At 47.1% G+C, this 21,247-nt stretch overlaps 1 protein-coding gene across 2 annotated transcripts in view; it reads right to left on the bottom strand.

Annotated features, from left to right (window-relative positions):
• Nucleotides 1-5,732: 5,732 nt before the first annotated feature.
• Nucleotides 5,733-21,247, bottom strand: part of RNF216 (ring finger protein 216) — a 116,261-nt gene continuing 100,746 nt past the window's right edge. For both annotated transcript variants that reach the window (XM_050966553.1, XM_050966554.1), the window contains 2 exons: nt 12,489-12,558; nt 5,733-6,232 (listed from right to left, as the gene is read on the bottom strand). In XM_050966553.1, coding sequence (XP_050822510.1) covers nt 5,913-6,232; nt 12,489-12,558 — 390 coding nt within the window. In that variant the 3' untranslated portion in view covers nt 5,733-5,912. The remainder of the gene's footprint in view (nt 6,233-12,488; nt 12,559-21,247) is intronic.

Here is a 21,247-nt window from a genome sequence, read left to right as displayed (position 1 = left end):
TATTTACAAAAAATTCAAATTACAGTATGATACAGGGACTTTTTACACACAGAATTAGAACAGTTTTCTACCAGAGGGTAAAGAAAAATATTTTTTTTAATAAACCACTTATTCATTTTCAGCTATTGTTATACAAAGTTCAGAACATGCACAATTTGTCTTTACAAGGTTGGGTTGTTTTAATATAACGTTTTGCTAAGTGCAAATACCAAATGTCTCTCTCCACCTTTAAGGCAAGTAAAATAGGACACTGCAATCAAATCATAAAAAGTACCAGTCATAACATCGATGTGGGCCCGCAAGTCCCACCTCCCCATCTCTCTTTGAAGAACACGGGGGTTTCAAAGGGGGCAAAGGGTATGTCTACCCTGTAAAAAGGCCTGCAGAAGCAACTTTCAGAGCTCAGGCTCCAAACAGCAGTGTAGATGTTCAGGGGCAGGCTGGAGCCTGGGCTCAGAAACTCCATGAGGGAGGAGGGTCTTAGATCCTGGCCTCCAGTTCATGTCTGAACAGCTACTCTGCTATTTTGAGCCCTGAGAGTCCGTGTCAGTTGACCCAGGCTGAGACTTGCTGTGGTGGGTCTTATTTTGCAGGGTAGAAGTACCCATAAAAACACCAGTAAGTCCAAAACATGGAATTTTCTGTTTTTAATTGCGCAGGAAATGGTTTGTTCTTTAAGTTGAGAAACATCCCCATTAACCCAACTGATGCTGGAAGAGAATGGAGGGCTCTAAAATCACCAGTTAGGATGACAGGGAAGGAGAGGCCCCACATTTCTCTGCAGGGCAATTCCTAGTTGAGAGTTTCCTTTGTGACAGGAGCCCCACCACAGAGCCAGAAAGGACTGAAAGGTGAAATGCTGTGTGAAGAGCTGATCTGATCTCTCTGGACTGCCTGTAGCTGCCCACGGGACTTGATGGTGGTTTCATACAATAGGCACTGATGTCTCTCCTCGCAGACACAAAATGGGCCCTCGCCAATGTGACAGGAGAAATAATTCTCTCCTTCCCCTCAGCAGGGCTGCTCTAGGACCTCCAATGGAGAGAGACATACAGCACGCACAGACTACAGGAACATCTCAGCGAGGACGCCTCACCACCACAACTTCCCCAAACGCTACCCTGCTTCCCTTTGGCATGGAGATGGGAGAGTCAAGAGGCTTGCCGTGCACCATCAAATCCAGAGGGTACAAAGTTTGCTCATGCAGTATGAACCAGTGCTTACCTTTAACAAAGTAGTAGTACAGACACCGGACCTCCCTTGGTTACTCTGCCTAGTGCCTCTCCTCCCATTTCCAGCCTTTCCCCGCACAGGCTAATATATATATATTTTAAAAAACACACAAGAGCCAGGCCATTATTTTTGTTAATGGTCTACACTCTAGGGTTTCAATATGGCTGTGTGCAAATGGCCACACCACTTCTATTTTTGCATGGTGATAGCCATTTGCTAGTCTATGGTCAAGCACTGAGGCTGAAATTTGCTTGAGTGATTGGCACAGTACAGTAGAATCCAAAAGCTCATTCTGTCCAAGCAGTTTTGCTGAACTCAGACTGACACAGGGGAACTAAAAAAAGTTGTAACTACCCTATAAAATTGAATCTTTCCACCCAAATTGGCGAGACACTATAAAATTAAACCTAACAAAAATTACAGAGAGTTAGTACTACCACCCACTTCAAAGATATGGCTCAGCTGTGAGCAGTAGGTCTGGTTGTTTCCCGCTCTTTAGTGTGGTGATAGACGTTCACTACAGGAGTCTATTGTATCTATGGAGAGAGACGCGCACATATGGCCAAAGATTCATAACCTCACATTTTAACTGGAGAGTGCTTCCTGCTATGAAATCATCCCCAAATAGTCTCTTCTACTGTAACTGCACATGCAGGAATAGGGGGAAGTATAGGGAAAAGCAATTTATATTTAACTGGATTTGAAGGAACAGTAACTGTGCTTGATAAGCAGAGTATTCGAGAGTCCCTGGGCAACACACTTGAAGAATGAAGGACACAGACTCCCCAAAGGCACTGGTTATTAGAATTAGTACCTGCTTCATCTGAGGCTTTCAAAGAGCAATTGCTTTATTTAGGAAGTACGTGACTGGCGATGAAGAGGCAGCAGACTCACTCTGATGGGCCAGGTTTGTTTTGATAAAGGCCACAGCCATGGTTTGGAAAGCCAGTGCAGTGATCAAGATTTCCCAAGCTCCCGTTCCTCAAATACTCCTATTAGTTGTACCAGCATCCTGCCAGGGGACGTACTTCCTTTAGATGGCCTTTAGGATGTCAGCTGAAGCCAGTTCCTAAGCCAACAGGCTGTTTCAGCTACCGTGTCGTCCCCTCCCACAATGAGAAACTGAACCTCATTGCTTCCAACACGATTCCAGATAAATTTATCAGACTGAGGAAGCCTAGGAGATGAGTGTTCTACAAAGGCAGCAGCCCTTAGTCAGGAGATGTTTCACGCTGCTTAGAGATGTAGCTGTTAGCAATACATGTCTGAAGCATCCTACAGGAGACACCGACTGGGCTCTCCTGTACCCATGCTCATGCTGCTTTGTTTCTATTACTTTAAAAAACAAACAACCCCCCCCCCAATGGATTTGACTTTTTTTTTCTTTACACTTTGTAAAACCAGACAATGGACTATCCAGTAATAGGGGTCAGGGCTTTTCTGCTCATGTCTCTCAGGAAAAAATGAAGGGTCAGCTGACAAAGGCAAAATTCACCCCACCCTGGCACTCCTGGATGCCTGATTGAACTACTTCCTTAAGACCTAGCATCATGCCGCTAGCCTCCCATCTGACTGAGGAAAAAAAGAAGAGACTCCTTCTGAAATACATTAGCCTTATTCCTTAATTGGCTAGATGGGTCACAGTATAGCAAGCAGAGCACCACCTCTGGAGCGAGAGCTGAGGTGGACTGGCAGCCCGGGGTACTACTCCTTGATTCAATTAGAGGACACACAAAGGTAAGCTCCATCTCCAGTGTGGGCACTGACTGGTTCGAGGGAAGGCAGGAGCTCCGCTCTGTGCACGAGATGCAGGAGGGATGGCATGTTCCAGGCATGTTCTTGAAGCAGGGTATGAAGTGGTAGGACTCGCTCTGCATACACAGCTGCCTCCGCGCTGCGGAAGCCTCTCGAAGGAGAAGGCATGTGGCTGAGCCCTTTCAACCAAACTACAGAGAAACTGCAAAAGTGGCTAGGAAATGCACACACCCAATCTGCCCTCCATCCCTGTCCCAGTGTGTCAACATGCCTGCCCATGGCTACTGAGGGGATCGTGCGGTATAAGGTGCAGATTTAAACCTGAATAAAAACCAGCTGAGCAGCATTCGGTAAGCCACTACGTCCCCTAGGCTATTTTGTTAAATTAAAAAGTCTTAGCAGCAATGTCAACAAATAGTTAATGGTGTGGTTAACAACTGTAGGTTGGCAACGGCACCTGACAACCTGGAACAGTGACCAGGGCATCTCTTGGCCTATACATAACAGCTGGGAGTGCAGAAATTGTATCTGCTCCAAAAAGTACGAAAACATCCACTCTGCAAAGTCCTCCTGGAGACTATCCCACTACTGATAGCAATGTCCTGCTCACAGCCCAGCCAGGTATTGCTCGCTGCCATATTCCTCCCGAGAGTACACCCTGCCCAGGACAGCACAGGCAGCCACCCTCATGTGCCTTCCTCCTGGTGCCTCCTGCAGCTGCCAGTCACAGACTTCACACTGCCCTGGTTCACTGCCTGCTCAATGCCCAGAGAGATGGTGCTTGCAGATAGGGCCAATCTGACAGATTAGTGAGGCAAGGCAGATACCTGTAAAGAAATCCTGGGTGTTAACTTCCAGGGAGGGAAATCAAAAGAGGGGAGATTAATTTGATCTGGTTCCTAACAGCAATAACGAATACCAAACAATTTGGGGGACAACTGTGTGATGAAGTGGTTGGTTTTTTTAACCAGACGACTGCATTTATGGAAGGATATTCTGATAGTCTCATCCTCCACCCATTTTTTAAAAAGAGCTCTGTTCCTACCAGTAACTACAGCGTGTGTGTGTGTGGGGGAGAGAGGCTTGTGCCTGCAAAACTGCAGCTCTAGCATAAAATTTACCCATTTGACGCAGGCAGCTTCAAGCCTTCCACCCCATCCTTCTCTTCTATCACATCCCTCACTTGGCTTATTCGGCTGCAGCCAGACCGCAATACTGCCCCAGAGTCACACACTGCTCCTAGTTCAAGCCAGCCAGAGGCTACTCCTCAACTCAGGTCACAGGTAAAGCAGGAGTGAGTCTGACTGCTTAAAGGAGTTTGCCACATTGCTTCTTAAAGGAAAATGTTTCTCCTAAGCATCCCTTTGGCTAAGCTCAGCAGTATTACAGTTCGAAGTCTTCTCAAGCTGATTTTTTCAAGAAGTTTATTAAATGTGTCGAAAGCGGTATTTTGCTGCTTACACTAGAACTGGAGGTGTAATTTCCAGCTCGGTCAGACATACCCACACCACCTCTGATTGAGCTACTGTAGCTGCGGTGGCATTAGCAGCAGGATGGGCGAGCTGCTCTGAGAACGCTCCCATCCGAGACTCTAGACACATGCTCGGGCAGCTCGCCCAGCCCGTTGCTGTGGCTACATTGCCGTTTTTGGTGCACTAGCTTGAGCAAACTAGTGGAGGTATGTCTGCACCCACTGGAAAGTCCGCCTCCCCATCCAGAGCAGCTGTACCCTAACAATGACAGCATCTCTGCAAATCAGTTTCCAGCCCATTTTAAAGTGATTTTAAACATGCCTGAAAAGCTCTGGGCCCAGGTTTTCAGAGTTGGATGTGTGCACAGTGTATGTATACAGCTACCAGGCTTGTATGCACAACAGCACTAAGGGTGCACAATCGGTTACTGCAATGGGGGGCATGCAGTTTAGCCCATATGCAACTCTGAACCTGGGCCTTCACGTTTATCTTCTGAACAATCTGTATGTTTCTATCAACTGTTATAACCAAGAGTTTAATAAATGACCAGTGATTGTGTGTGTCCAACTTGAGACACTGAAAAGGACCCCATGTTTCAGAAAGTATTGGCCACTCGTCCTCTGAAAAATCATGCCTCTTTAAGGTGTCTCACGCTAGGCACTCCAAATCAAGCATCACTTCTGAAAGTTGTGGCTTACAATACTAAGCCAGTGGTTTGTAGCCCCTTTCTTTGAGCTGCTATGCAGGGGCATGAGTGGTACTTCGCAGCAAGATGGCGTCTGCCTCCTAGCACGGGACTCTCACCAGGACAGGCGCTTCTGGGCTAAGAAAAATGGTTGTAGATTTGCTTGTACAGATTCCTGTCAGGGCTATCACAGATTACAGTAAAAATCTGAGACTATTCTCTGAGGGTTAATCAGTCCCGATGCTCAGATTCACCCTTTTTCCCCCAATATTATCCAGGTGTGAAGAAAGGAAGACAAAGGTGAATCTTATTACCAGCATCTGAATAATTTCAAGCCTCCCCACATCACCTTCCCTTCCAGCTAGCCTTCACATTGAGGAGGGCTGCTTTTGCAGACAGGAAGGTAAGTTTTTGGCACAAGGGGTGGACTGAATGGCTACATCCCCACACAGCATCACTTCCCTCACTTCCCTGAACAGCCTTCGTGAAACAGAAGGACCTTCGGAGATCCCCAGGCCTGAACTGTGCAGCCTCTTACTGCTCCAAAGGCTGTGCAACACAGTTAGAAGATTCAAGAGAATCAAATGCTGAATTACAAAGATTTAAACATCCTAGAAGCCTTAAATACTGTGTGTGTGTGTGGGGGGGGGGGGAATCTAGATCTGCTCCCCAGCTGCACGGGGACAGAGGGTGAAAAGGGGAGCATGGTGGTGGGGCCAGCATGGCTTCTCCCTGCAGACTCCATTACTAGTGCTGTTTGAACCAAATCAGAACCGATGCCGAGGCTGTGGACCAAAGTGCATAGGCAAGTTGTGCTCCAGCTGAACATTAATCTGGGGGAAATCATAGTTCACCCGCATGTTAGGCAGTGGGGGCACGTATGGGGCAGGGATGGGTCCTATGTTCAGGGGTATGTTGTTGTACAATGGGCGGACAGGAGGCAGCGGGAAGGGTGGATGCACAAAGGGATAAGGGGGCATTCGGGGCTGATGGATGTTCTGAGGGACTGGTCTTGGGATGACTTCAACTCTCTGGATTTTCTCCAAAGGCTTTTCCACAGGAGGGCCGATCCTCTTGAAACTGCTTTCTGCAAAGAGATTAAAAAGAAATTAGAAAGACCCCAGGCTGGAGCAGAAACTCCCTCCTGTGTTCACAGGGACGTTCTTCAGTTCCAGCTGCGGGAGTGTGCGCTGTTCATGTAAGGAGCAACTTGGAGCTCTAGCAAGAAGCAGGCATGGTGCGGACAGGCGCAGCTCTATCACTGCATTTGAATCCTTGGCTTGCAGCACTTCCACCCTTCTAGCACTCAGGTTATGGGCAGAGGCTTCCAGCTGTGTCAACGGTGATGGCAGCAGGGAGTAACCCCTGGCTCAAGAAAGAATGGTTACGGACCTACAGTAACTGCGATTCTCCAAGATTTAGTCAGCGTTGATCCCACCGCTAGTGCCCATGTACCATGTGAGAATGGATGTTTGAGTAGCAGTCTCTATCACGGCTAGGCACGCACCCTGGGCCTCTTCACCAGGGCAGAAAGGGTAGAGTGGCCACTGTCTTACCTCAGCTAGCACTGGCTTTGAACTGCAAGGGCTCAGAGGACTCTGAACAGCCAGGATGGAGGGTGTGATTTCCTGCAATATCTTTGGGAGATCTTACAGTATTAAGTTTATGTATCATTATGGGCCAGGGATTGTATGTAATTCCTTGGGGGAGGGTGAGCACAGCTCCTCCATGAACTGAAACCAGTGTGTGTGTGTGTGGGGTAATTATGCAAATCCACTGCAGCTGTAACACCACTAGAGAGGTACCAGCACCTGGAGAGGCTCACATATATTAGTTCAAATTGGATTCTCCAGAGACCAGCAGATAAAGGACTTCTTAATAAACGCCTTGATTTTAAACTGACTCAGGGTCTGCTTTCTGATCCAGCAAAGGGGCAGGACCTTCTGTTCAAGGGGGCTTCCCAATCCTACCTGGGAAGGGTCATAAGGCCTTTGGCCTATTGAGGCCCCGTAAGACTGATGGGTGACCTTTGGGGAGGTTTTAGATGAGCGCGGAACCTTTGTTTCTAATATGTTCTACCTGAATGTGCGTTCACTTTACAAATAAACTTTCCTGCTTATAAAAAAAATGACATGGTAACTCATGACTGCAGGCAACTACACTGTTCATAAACCTTCCAATGTTCATAAACCTTCCAAGAGTAAGCGAAGTACGGATGCTGGCCTGTTCAGATGGTCTGGTCTGGCTTGGCTTGCTGGGGATATTAGAGTGAGGCGGAGAACAGTGAAAGACCTTGGTCAGGAGGGAGAAAGCCACAGGTGTTTGCTCAAGAGGGCAGTGCAGGTTCAATTCCCCTGAACTATGACACAGGGATCCACGCTGACACCACCTTGAAGAACTATAGTTACGAGAGGGAATTAACCCTTCTCTCTCCTTTGAGTAGCTGTCGGCGTGGATCCCAATGTAGGTGACTGGCACGCAGTACCCTCATTGGACGGTGGGAGTGAAGAGTATCAGCTGGATCAGTGAAACAACTGAAGAATCACTCTGCCAGACTTGGCATCTGCCCTGGCAGCCATGTGCCCCACATTTCATAGAAAGCTCAGAAGGGTACTCCACGTAGGAGCCTTGCAGATCTCGGATTACCACTTTCTGAAGCAGGAGGCAGATGTGGACTGTGCCCTGGTGGAGTGCACTTTGATGTTTGGTGGGAGAAGGACTCTGGCCAGCTGATAGCAGGTGGAAATGCACTACGTTATCCACATGGAGATTCTCTGGGATAAGATGGGTAGGCCATTGGATGAGTCAGAAATGGCTGTGAAGAAGCAGGAAGGCAGCTTTGTTCCTATTAAGGTCTGCAACATTTCGGATACGTCCAGGTGTGAATTTCTTTTCTCCTGGTATTGGGTATGGCTTGGGGAGAAGACTGGCAAGGTAATGAACTGGTTCAAGTGAAAAAACGAGAACGCCTTGTCACTACAGAAGAATGTTTAATGGGGTCTGGTCAGGAGAGCTTCAAATTCACTGATTCTGAACTGAGGAAATGACCACTAGAAGGATCATCCTGAAGGTAAGGTTGGGTATGAAGCATTCTGACAGCCAGTCATTCAAGCATGGGTTGATGCAGATTCCCTGCCTTGATAAATGCACTGCCACTACTGGCAGACATTTTGTGAATACACTTTGCTGTGCAGAGTCCGAAGGGAAGAACCCTGTATGGATAATGATTGGGGCCCACTGAGAATCTGAGGCACTTCCTGTGGGCCAGATGGGTCACTACGTGGAAGTATGTATCCTGTAAGTTGGTAGCTGTCTGGAACTTGGAGAGACTGAATGATGGCAAGCCTTTGGGCAGGTCTACACTACAGCTGGGATCAACGCTCTGAGGTCAATCCACCTGTGGGCGACTTAGCGGGTCTAGTAAAGACCTGCCAAATTGACTTCAGATCGCTCTCCAGTCGACCCCTGTACTCTATCCCTGATGAGAAGAGTGAGGTAAGTCGACAGGAGAGCCTCTCTTGTCAAACCCCCCCCATGCAGTGTCGGCTCCACAGTAACTCGACGTAAGGTACGTCGACTCCAGCTATGTTATTTACGTAACTGGACTTGCGTAGCGTAGGTCGACTTACTGCGGTAGTGTAGACATAGCCTTAGTATCCTGAACCTAAGAGACTGTACGTTTATTTGTGGAGTCTCCTTGAGTTTAGGATAAGACAGTTGTCTTCTCAATGCCCTTCCTTCAGAATGAGGAAATGAATAGAAGCCTCTTCCTCTGAATTCTATTGGAACCTCTTGTGTGGGCTCCTAGATCACTGGTTCCCAAACTTTTCGGCATCACACCCCTTTTTACTAATTTAAACCCCCTGCTCCTTGTCTCCTGGCAACCCCCTCCCAGGACCCCAGGACCCCCACCTCCTATCCAACCCCCCCTGCTCCCTGACCACCCCCTCAGAACCTCCGTCCCATCCAACCGCTCCCTGTGCCCTGACTGTCCCCCAGGACCTCCTGCCCCTTATCCAACCTTCCACCCCCTTCTCTCTGCCCCCTTACCATGCCACTCAGAGCAGCAGGACTGGCTTACTGGAAAGCCTGGGAGGTGAGCGGGTGCAAGCCGTGCAGTAACATAACTACAGGGGAGGGGGGACAGCAGGGGAGGGGCTGGGAGCTAGCCGCCCTGGCTGGAAGCTCAAGGGCCAGGCAGGACAGTCCCGCAGGCTGTAGTTTGCCCTCCTTTGGTCTATTAAATAAAATAAATAAATAACAAATGTTTATGCTGATAAAAAATGTTTTCGTTACGAAAATTTCACAGCCTCGCACCCCCCTTGGAATTTCTTCATGCCACCCCCCCAGTTTGGGAACCAATGTTCTAGATAAAGCAATGAGGCCACTTCTGACAGCACGAGGCTCTTTTGAGAAGGGGCAGAAAGACAGGGAACGGGCAGCTCTGGGCAATGGCTTCCTAACACCCAGTGCTGGGGCTAGCCCATTGGGCCCTGAGCAGAAATATCCCTCCCCCCTGCCCAAACACATATTAATTATTAATAGAGGGTCCCCTTGAGCTGCTTGGGATTTTCGATGTGTCTCCAGAGGCTTTGTGTTGTCTGTCCTTACCCGAGAACACCAAGCTCTGCCTGCACGTTCAACCAAGTCCCTGTTAGTGCCGGACTTCAATGTCAGAGGTGTTGGGGGCTGTTTGATGCTGATGTCTGTTTTGGGTGCTGGAGGCAACTATGTTGGTTCCTCTCTTGGTGTCACCTTCTCTGCGCCAGCCTTGGGCATAGCCTGTCTGCTGCAGGATGCTGGCCTGTCCACTAGCAGGATCTTAGAGCTAAAGTTTCTCCAGGGTCTGAAGAGACCTTCATGGATTGTTCCAGAAGCTGGAGTCTGAGCCATGCATCTCTCACACCCTCAGGGAAAGTGACAGGCACAGGGAGCATCTGCTAGGTATGGTGACTCTAGACAGAAGGTGGGCTCACCATGTCTATCTTTTAAAGGGATCCAGCGGTTTGCAAACTGTGGGTTGGGACCCCAGAGTGGGTCATGACCCTGTTTTAATGGGATCATTAGGCCCCAGCAAATCTAGCGCCAGCCCTGGGTTTGAAGCCAAGAGTCTGAGCCTCACCACCCAGGGCTGAAGCTCTCAAGCTCTGGCTTTGCCCCCCTCTCCCGTCAGCCTGGGGTGGAGGGGCTCGGTCTTCTGTCCTCCTTCCCAGGGTTGTGAATTTTTTTTTTTTTTTGGGGGGTCAGAAGCGGGTTGCAATGAAATGAAGTTTGAGAAACCCTGGATTAGCCCATCCCAGGATGGACAGGATTTGAAGCCTACAATTTCGAGTTTGCCATGCCAAGGAGGCCTGTGGGAGATGTGTGGGTGTACAGAGGGTCTAGCCATTGATATGTGGTCCAGACAAGTTGATAGGATTACAGCGGTTGAAGATAATAAAAGTTCAGAATAGTTCAGGTTTACAGAAAATTTAGTCAAAGCTACCAACTAGCAGATCAGGCACTTGCCAGGCTTTGTCTCGCTGCCAAGGGCCGTAAGAGGGAAATGGGAGAGAGGTAGTGTCCACCCCGCCCTGTATGCCTTCATATGGGAGCAAGAGAAGGCAGAAGGAAGGCACATGTGCAGCCCTGCTAACACTGCTCAAATTTCCAGTCTTGCACGCATGAGGCACATGCAATCCTAAAACGGGATCAACAGACACAGTCTGTGAAGAGCACTGCTTTTTAATTACATCCTTTGCTGGATGACAACAACTCTCACAGAGGGGGTCTGGTTTTAGGAGGTGCTGAGAGGCACTGGTATGTCTAGTAGAGCTTTGCAGAGAAGAGCATGGCATATCAGCATTACACTATCTTTGAATCTGTAGCTGTCAGATACCCAAGGAATTTTCTGCTCTTCCAGAATTCCCTCCCAGCTGCTCCCAGATACATACATCTAAATACATGGGACTGTACACTCCTCTCCCCTTCCAAACCCCACCTGTATGGGTAGAACCTCCCTTAGTTCCAGTGCAGGGAATCCCTCACTCCACACAACTCTCCAGGCCCTGCATATTTTAGGTTTGGACAAGGAGGAGTACGACGAGGGGAGGCTCTAGTTTGGAGACACTAGTTTTGTTGCTTTCCCTCAATTTGGTTCCTGATTCATCTTCATTTAGGTCTTCTGAACTTCCTCCATGGCTTCCTGCCTTTGTTTTCATTTAATTTTGAAGACCAGAATCGGTCAGAATGCAGATACTTTAGTTAAAAGGCACAATAGATTTTTGGATCGAGAAGCCTGACTTTTCTCTCCCTCTTGCTCAGCTGTGAGGAGCCTCCGTTTTCTCTCCCATACTGTCCAAGAACGGGCAAGTGGCATAGTCTCCTGCCCCGAGTGGCCCACAAACTGGAGCAATGGTGAGGCACAGGCATTTTCAACCAGTGTCATTTAGGCCTTTTCTGACCATCCCCAGGATTAACAGCTTCAGGTCTAGAAGATACCTCAGCAAAGATCCCTGTGCCTTGTCTATACTAGCAATCCCACCCCTGGCAACGCAAGGGTGAAAATCCTTGCACAGAGACAAACTATGGGATCATATATTGTAGCCATCCCCCTTCTGGCTAAGGACAAGAGAACACTTCCTTTAGAAACAATTGAAAACTCCTTAAGTTAAAGTGGTCACTGGAGAGACAAAGCACACCCAATATCTACAAGATAAGAGGACCAGAAAACAAACTAGTTCGTGTGCACGGGCAGATCAGAGCCATTACCCACTAATGGCACAGGTAGGGCAGTTAGAAGTTTTTGTACAATATGAAACCGAACAAACTTCTGTAGCAATAGACTCATAGACTCATAGACTCTAGGACTGGAAGGGACCTCGAGAGGTCATCGAGTCCAGTCCCCTGCCCTCATGGCAGGACCAAATACTGTCTAGACCATCCCTGATAGACATTTATCTAACCTACTCTTAAATATCTCCAGAGATGGAGATTCCACAACTTCCCTAGGCAATCTATTCCAGTGTTTAACTACCCTGACAGTTAGGAACTTTTTCCTAATGTCCAACCTAAACCTCCCTTGCTGCAGTTTAAGCCCATTGCTTCTTGTTCTATCATTGGAGGCTAAGGTGAACAAGTTTTCTCCCTCCTCCTGATGACACCCTTTTAGGAGTGTCCAAATACTCCAAATGAGATTTATGGGAGTGTTGTTATTACAAGGGAATTTGCAAAAAGCCTGGCCTTTGAAGATGCCACTAGGGCCCAGAGACTCACCAGCAGCTTAGAAGCTGTTGCTCTCTCCTGGAACCTCTACTATTCACCCTGGATCACCAGTTTTATATGAGGGCAATTACAAGACCTACCTCCATTTTTCTTCTTTTGCTCCTCTTCAGCCTCCTTCTGAATCTCCTGGATTATCTTCTCATCATCTTCCTAAATTACAAGGAAATAAACAGGTTAATAAACCAGTTACCGCTGCAAACAGATCTCTGCATTCTGTCCCGGGCTAATGCAGTTCTGTGTGCGTGTAACGATCAGATGCCCATTATTAAAAGTGAAACTGGCAGAGTGGTCCTCTTGCGACCACCCTATATTTTGTCAGAATAGCATCATCAACAATAGCAGTACGGCAGTACAGATTCTGTACAGAATCCAAGCCATCTGATTGCTTTTCAGCTGGATCATCGTTAAAGTTCACTAGCTTGACAAACCAGAGTGCAGCAGCTAAACCCTCTCTCCCGTCCATCAGAAGAGTTGGTGGAGTGCTATTAATCTTTTAAAATGGCAACAGTCCATTAAATATTTACACTATATCAACAGCTCTAGAGTGATGGGTCCAACAATTGGATTAACACAACTTAAATCCTGGCTCTTGTAGCTGAATATTGAGTGCATTTATATCTTATCTTGGATTCTGAGGACATGAATTCTAGAGTGTTTTTTAAAAGAAGTTATAGTAAGAATGTTCAGTTATATTATATCAAGGGATTTGCAGTACTGTTGTAACTGTGTTGGTCCCAGGATATTAGAGAGATGAGATGGTCTGAAGAAGAGCTCTGCGTAGCTCAGAAGCTTGTCTCTTTCACAATAAGAGAAATTACCTCACCCATCTTCTCTCTCTACTATAAAAGGGTTTGAGAGATCAAACTCAGGACTGAAAGTAACCCTCCACATCCAGGCAGCATGTGCAGATTGGGTCCTCCAATAACTTCTTCACTTTTTGCCCCTCCTCTTCAGCCTCCTCCTGAATCACTTGCATGACCCTTCTGAACCTCTTGGATTTGCAATAGCCTTGTGAATACATTCAGACAGTTGTGGTGGCTAATAGCCATCATTTAGACAGATGGCCCTTTTCATAAAATGATCAAAACACTTTACAAAGGTCGGTATGAGTGACCCTCAAAAGAGGTGAGGTGATGGGGGCCGTAAGTACTTAGATAGATGAGAAAAGTGCCTGAAGTGAGGGGAACTGATTCTGGTACCCAGATGATCCCAATCAAGTTGACATAATTAAACTTAATACAAATCATTCTAATTTTAGTGTGAAAGCCAGGAATCATTTTGTTTGTTTCTTTCGATATCAATTATCCAGTTCTGCCTGTTCCATATCACTCTGAAAATGGCTTTTCCATTACAGAACAGCACGCAAGAACTGTCAAGGCAAATCAGATCATGTCATCAAAGGGCCAATGAGATGGCTTCCTATTTGTGCCTAACAAAAGAACATTTGGGATGTTTGGTTGTAGAACCTATGTTTGTATTTATGGCCGTGATTCTCTTAACCATTCTTTGCAATGTTACATTGAGGTTACTTTTTACCAGCCACTGGGGGCTACCAAGGTGAAACAATGACCCCGTCATTTTTTGAGAAGAGCAGGAAATAAGCATTCTGCCCAGCACCTCTTTCCTCAGCAACAGTTTCTAAGGCCTAAGGCTGGGCGTGGGAACTATTGCAGAACATAGAATATCTGCATTAGTTAGGAGGCACTTGGGGGTCATTTGTGTAAGAAATAAAAGTTATGTTCTCTTGAACTGGTAAAGAGATTGCAGTTGGATATATGGGGAATTTAAACAGTGGGTGCCTCACAATATGCCTGGCTCTAGTTAATTCTATCCATCTTATTTCCATTACTGCAAAACCCATATATTTCTTCTTACAAATTTTTAATGTGGAAAATATCTTGTATTTTGGAAAGTGTTCTGGGACACTCCTGTGAAATATGTTATGACTGTGCACGTATAAAAGTGATTGTAAGTTTTGCCAGCTTCCTGATTCAGAGCTAGTTGCCCAGTACATGTCTAGCAGCAATGGTGGCTAAGCGTCTTCACGGTGTGTTCCTGGGTGGGCGGGAGAGAAGATAACCTAATTGTCTCTGGGAAACCTTATCCTAATCTGAAGAAAGCCATCAAGCCCGATTCCTTCCCCCTCTTTGATTATTCTTCTGAGTCAGTGGTTAAATTTAAGTCTTTCCTAAACACTTTTTCAAAGGGGCTACTTCCATGGATTGTTAATGATAGTCTACATATAGCCATGAAAGTGCTGAAGCCCAGCTATTCTATGGAATAAGCTTACCATAAATCATGCACAAGCTTCTAATTACCCTCTGAGGCTGAACTACAGATACCAGATTGCTATTTTCCCTGGCTGGGAGAGTCACAGAACACAATGTATAGTTAGGAATAGGTAAACAGAGTTCAGAGGCATATCCAGTGTTGAGTTTTTATCTTAATCTCTGGCCTAGAATTCTCAAGCTATCAGTATTTTCCATTTTCAGCTGGGTTAAAATACAGTTGAGATAGCTGTTTCAACCACAGTATTTCCACTTCTTGGAACAGCTGCATCTGAAAATGCGTATATAAGGAACAGGTCACTACTTCTGCTAACCTTACCCTGCCCTCCACCCCCACAAAAAGGTATAGCCTGCACCTTATTCTATCCTAAGCAACACACCCACCCCTAACAACAAGCAATTGATAGGAGCCATTCTTCTGCAGACCAGCTCTCTGATAAGAGTTTGGGGATAAACCCATGGAATGCTCTCCCTGGAAGAGCTTGCTCCTGCCCCATACATCTAAGGTTCTCAGCCTCTCTCTCTCTGAGGCCCCCCCTCGACATGGTATAAAAACTCCAAGGCCCAGCAGGCGTGTGGGGCCTCAGGCATAGGCATAGTTTGACTTCTATTGGCAGGGGAGAGGCTTGAGCCACCTCCACATAGCGTGGTCCAGGGAGGGAGCGCCATCTCCACACACCGACTCACCTCAGCAGGCCACCCAGCCTGTCCCGGGGCGGGGGGGGGAGGGGAGCAGCGGCGCAACCCAAAATTATAACTCAAATGTGGGGGACGGCTTAAAAAGCTTGAAAACAGCTTAGGGTGCATGGAGGGGATAGCTAGGGGCTGTGTGCAGGCAGGGGGGTACCTCAAGGTGCAGGGAGGGGTAGCTGGGGCTGTGTGCACACAGAGGGTGCCTATGGGTGCAGGGAGGGGCTGGCGAGGGGCTGTGTGCAGACAGGGGGTAGCTCATGGTGCAGCTGTGTGCAGGCAGTGAGGTAGCTCAGAGTGCAGGAGGGGGTATTAGGGGCTGTGTGCTGGGAGGGTTCCCCTGCCATCCCTGTTCCTGGAGGGGTCTGCTAGCCACAGAGCCAGGTCCCCCCACCCGGGCAGATCTTACTGGCTGCCTCTGTAGGAATGAAGGGGACTGGGAGCTGAAGGAGGAGCTTCAACCCGGGCTGCCACCAGCAGGAGATGAGGGAATGCTGCCGCTGCCTGCTCCATGGCACCAGCCAGAGTGGCAGCTGCCATGCACTGCCTGGCTTCCTGCCTCCGACCTGGTCAGGGGGCAGAGAGAGGAGATGGGGCTTCCTCTGGGACTGCCATGCTTTTGCAACACTGTTTGGAAAGGCGGTGGGGCACCAATGCCCTCCATGTCCCCAACTCTGCCCATGGGCTCAGGGCTTCTGCCTCACAGGGGGCACCAGGGATCGGGCTCTGGGTTTCAGCCACGGGGCCCTGCAGCCCTCTTGAAAGGGCCCATGGAACCCTGATGTACATGATGCAGTTTTAAAACCATTCAGCAAGGAAAGATTAATCTTTAGGAGATTCCTACCTCCTGAGCAAAGAATGCTTTTTGTGTCACTTAATGACAATCCCAAAGCCCTGCTGACTTGTATAATTTCTGTGTACATTGTGGATTCTGCGGACACTCTGGTCACAGTAGCTCAATTCCGTGGAGGACATCTGAAGTGGATACATCAAGAGTGCAAGTTCCCTCTGCTAGGAGACCCTACTACAGAGATTCAACTTTGGGGTCAAGACTAAAACAATTTAAACTACTGCAGTTTGGGTAAATAACCAGCCACCCTACCACTGTTATCAGGGGCGGCTCCAGGCACCAGCACGCCAAGGGCATGCCTGGGGCGGCAAGCCACGGGGGGAGCTCTGCCAGTTGCCGCAAGGATGGCAGGCAGGTTGCCTTTGGCGGCATGCCTGCGGAAGGTTCGCTGGTCCCATGGCTTCAGTGAACCTCCCGCAGGCGTGCCGCTGAATCCGCGGGACCGGGGACCTCCCGCAGGCAAGCCGCTGAAGGCAGCCTGCCTGCCATGCTTGGGGCAGCAAAATACCTAGAGCTGCCCCTGACTGTTATTCTCTGCCTCAATTGCCAATTAGCCCATTAGGGCTACCAGGGCAATATTTAGCCTATGTAATAGTGTATTCATGCACTACCAGGGCAATATTTAAACTGTGTCATAGTGTATTCGTGCAATGCTCAGAGATAGACTTTTTCATTTAAATACATTAAAATAGACCTGTGAATTCCCCCAGATCAAATACACAGCAACACCATCAATTGAAAATTAACTTGCACACAATCCCCCGAGTCCTGCAGCAGCTCTCTCTACAACCCACTTTCTCAGGAGACACAGAGAAAAGGGAGGCCTTACAGCACACCTGGAGACTAACAAACTCCGGTTGTTACAGACCCGGGGGAAGAAGCGAGTTCCAGAGGCTTGAAGAACACTCTGCCAGCTACACCCTCTCTTATATGGAAGGGGCTTCTGTTCAGAGCCTCAGCTGACCGCAATTGCAGCAGCACAGCACAGGGAGAGATGGAATCTCTTAGGTAGGTAGGCCCCAGCCCACTTGGGTTTTATAGATCAAAAGCAACATCTGAAGATCAATCCAGAAACCCAAAGGCAGCCAAGTGCAGGTCATAGAGCACAGGTTTAATATGCTCCCAGAAAGAAACACTGCTTAACAAGTTAGCTGCTGAATTCTGAAGCAGTCAGGCAACAATGAAGCAGTCAACTTTTCCATTGTGAAATCCAAATTTCAGGAATATTTATAATTAATTCCACATTTTGTGCACTGCAAAGCCTCAGCCTAGAACCATTTTGCATCCATCTTCTAGAAGAGTGACGTCTACTAATGTAAGTGTACCAAAAAAAAAAAAAAAAAAGCCAATAAAACACACTTTCCCACTTAAAATAAAAACCCTGCATTAAAACATTAGATTTGGCAAGTGCTTAATGGGGTTAATTACTGTCAGTATTTAAGAAAAATGCATACCAGCTGGAATACTGAGGCACAAAAACGATGCAATGTGAGAGCAATAAAAGAGACTTTAGAACATTCTTGTGGAGGAAAGTTAACACCAAAAAGCACTGACTGTTATATGTGCAGTTACAGGTCAGAATTAAAATCTGAAAAACCCCAGTTCTTACTCCAGAGATCTTAGTGCTGTAAATAACCACCACTTGTAAGAGGAATGTTTTCACATTTTACTGCTATTCCCTTAAAGCAGAAGCTATTCCATGATCCCCTGATAATCAAATAAAGACTGTAGGCAAAGCTATTCCCCCCACCTCAACTCCTACCTCCCCAAAAACCCAAGAACAGTTTGCACTAGTGCCTCACCTGCAGCTGTTCTTTGCTCTGAAAAAACATCCGCTGCAGCTTCAGGTGTGATGTTCCAGCATGGTTTATTGATTACCTTCTGCAATGGAGATACTTCCTTTGGGCATTTATTGACCAAAGATGTATTGTTGTCACTGGGGCAGCAGGCGTTCAATAGATTTCCCCCCTTTTCCTATTTGTAGCTTATACACAGACTGATCAGTCCTCTTTAGTTCTTAAATGGAGTGATATAAATACCAGTAAGTTTTGCAGCAGTACACGGGGTTGGAAATTTAGCCATTCTGCTTGTACCTGAACTGCAGCACTTCATGGAAATAGCAAAACAGAAGCTACACTGATGCTGGAACGAGTATTGATAGAAGCCGTGCGTGAAGCAAGCAGTAACAATCTATTTTATTTAAAAAGGTGGCTGGGCACTAAACTTGCCTTAGGAGGTTACAGCCCTGGATGAGCTTCCCTTTGTGCTCACCAGGCTGCTGGATCCCACCTGATTTTAATCTTGCAGGGTCAGAAGCACTGTCTCTAGGCCTCTAAGCACACTCTCGGGGTGCAGAACCTCTATCTAGCACTCTTTCCTGGGAAACTGGACTCCACAGTCCAATTGCCTAGGCCCTGAAGTGAACGCTGGTCATCCCAAATCTCCCCAGTAGCAACAACATGCTCCCCAGAGCAGGACCCTTCAAATTACTATTTCATCCTTCAGAGACTATGTGACAGTTAAAGCAATGGATGCACAGACTTTGCAAAGGAATTTCTAAATCAAACACTCTTTACATAGACTAAGCACATGAGATACATAGATCTATGGAAGAACCAAACATATGCATTCAAATCTCTCCCTCCAGTGTCCTCACTACTCAGAAAACCCTTTGTGGTTTGGTCAGTCCTTTCAGGGTTCCAGGACCTCTTTCCCCCACTCAGTCATGCCTTCTTGTTCTGGTAAGCAAGAGCATCTCCCTTTTATAAAAGTTCCAGTCCCCCCTTCACCTCCCCTCACCAAGAAGCTTCAAATCCATTGTCAGTTGATTTGTTTCTTTGTTACAGCCCACTTGAAGTCCACACTGGGAAAACTGGTGCCCCTTGGCTGCAGCTAGCTGATTGTTTTAAGGTGCTTCCATTTGACTGTAAGACCATCCAGGTTAATGACTCCTGACCGCTCTCCCAGTGGGCAGAGAGAGACCCTGATAACATCTACTGGATAACCCGTCCAACAAGAGGTTAAAAAAGGAAGGCACAGTGCATTTTAGAAGAAAAATGATGTTAATAAAACGTAAGAGTTTGCAGAATGATGGAGACAATCCAGACGTACACTAATCTGTCACACAGGGTTTCTGTGAGGAGTAGGCAGTTTCTGAGCATCATTTTGCAGACATGAACAAATAATTTTCCACACTACAGACTTATGTGGAGCTCACTACAACAATAATTGAAAGCAACAGTTTGGGGAATGAAAACAGTACTGGACATTTGCATGGATAACAAGAACATCCAGAGTTCTAATTGGAAGGATTAAAAGAATGAGAGTTCTAGAAAGGATATAAACTCCTCTGCTTCTGGGCATAAGGCAACCTCTAACTGCAGGGAATTATGGAATGACTTGCTCATAAGGAATTTCTTCTTAACTGCTTACTGCAGCATTTCTTGCATCTTCTTCTACAGCATCTGGTACTGGCCATTGTTTGAGACAGGATACTGAACTATATGAACCACTAAACTGATCTGGCAATTTTTGTGAGCCTATAATTGCTAGTGTTAATTAGGTGAAGCCAAAAGATGAACCCAATGTTTCCAGACACGACAAAAACTATTTACAATCATTGACAAGGAGCCCTCCCTTTCCCCAACAAAGTAACCAGAAGGTTAAGATTCTGCACCCTTACTGTACTGGCAGAGTTTACCGGATTAGTAGTCAAGACCAGGGAGGAGGTTAGAAGGACTAATCCTTGGGTGCCAACAAAACCATGTTAAAAACATGATGTGCCTCCAAGTAAAGCAGCAAGCACAATTTGTATTGTCTATCAGTGTTATACATCCCAACAGTTTTAATGAGACAAAAAATTAATCATCAGCCATTAATTCCAGTCTGTCTGTTCACAGGCTGCACAGATTCAGGATGATCACACCAAGTTGGTAGGAACAAGAAATCATCCTGTCCCCTTGGGCTTGTTAATAGTAGGAAATCTAGGACTCTCTTGGCCTCCTCTACAGCACCAAGCAGGGTTCACACATTGAGATCACAGGCACAAGATCCATTTCCATGATGGTGGTGGTGGTGGGGGGACTTTGCTTACCTTGGTCCTCTTATACAAAAGTCTCTTATATATGAAATATAAGTAGGTGCCAAGAGATTAGGCCCTGACCACAGATACCACATCACAAAGTTGCTCAAGACCTATTAAAATACTCTGCATTTTAAATGGCAAGAGAAGACTAAAGGCTTGTCTACACTGGCACTTTACAGCGCTGCAACTTTCTTGCTCCGGGGTATGAAAAAAAAGCCCCCAAGTTTACTAGCTGTAAAGCGCTAGTGTAGACAATGTGCCAGAGCTGGGAGCCACACTCCTCGTGGAGGTGGTTTCTCTCCTAGCGCTCTGCTGCAACTACACAAGCCACGTTAAAGCGCTGTGGCGGCAGCGCTTTAACGTTGCCCATGTAGACTAGCCCTTAGATCTGGCCCCAAATCCAATACATGGGTATGCAAACAGCGTCTCACCAAGTTCTACCAGTCAAATGAAAGACATGTGACAGAGCAGAACAAAGAAGAGTACTGGACCGTTAGCTGACGGATTTTCTACTTTAAGGAGGGGTTCCAAAAACAAGGGAAGGATCTGGTTACATCTTAGAGAAAGAAAGTTCTTTCTTTCAGGTGCCTCCCCTTTGAGTTCAGAGGAATGCACAAAGCATTACGCCAAGCACGGAAGAAGAAGAGGATGGCTCTGACTTAGCGCTCGTGGCAGATTCGTGGAGAGATTAAATAAAGAGCTGGGTTCACTTCAGTTGCGAGGGAAAGCACATTTTCATTGCAACACATGGAAAGCAAATTCTGACAATGCTTTTGAGGAGGAAGAGAACACACGCATCGACTGCCTCAGCAGCCCCGTGCATGCACACAGTGAAGCCAAAAACATCAGGCAAGAGAAACTGCAGTGTCAAAGGATAAAGGAAAGATTCACAAGTCACAGAGGCTAAATCCCAACCACAGCTCCCAA

This window comes from Gopherus flavomarginatus, chromosome 9, assembly GCF_025201925.1.
Source record: "Gopherus flavomarginatus isolate rGopFla2 chromosome 9, rGopFla2.mat.asm, whole genome shotgun sequence".
Taxonomy (NCBI): domain Eukaryota; kingdom Metazoa; phylum Chordata; order Testudines; family Testudinidae; genus Gopherus; species Gopherus flavomarginatus.
This window is presented reverse-complemented; position numbering and strand designations above follow the sequence as displayed.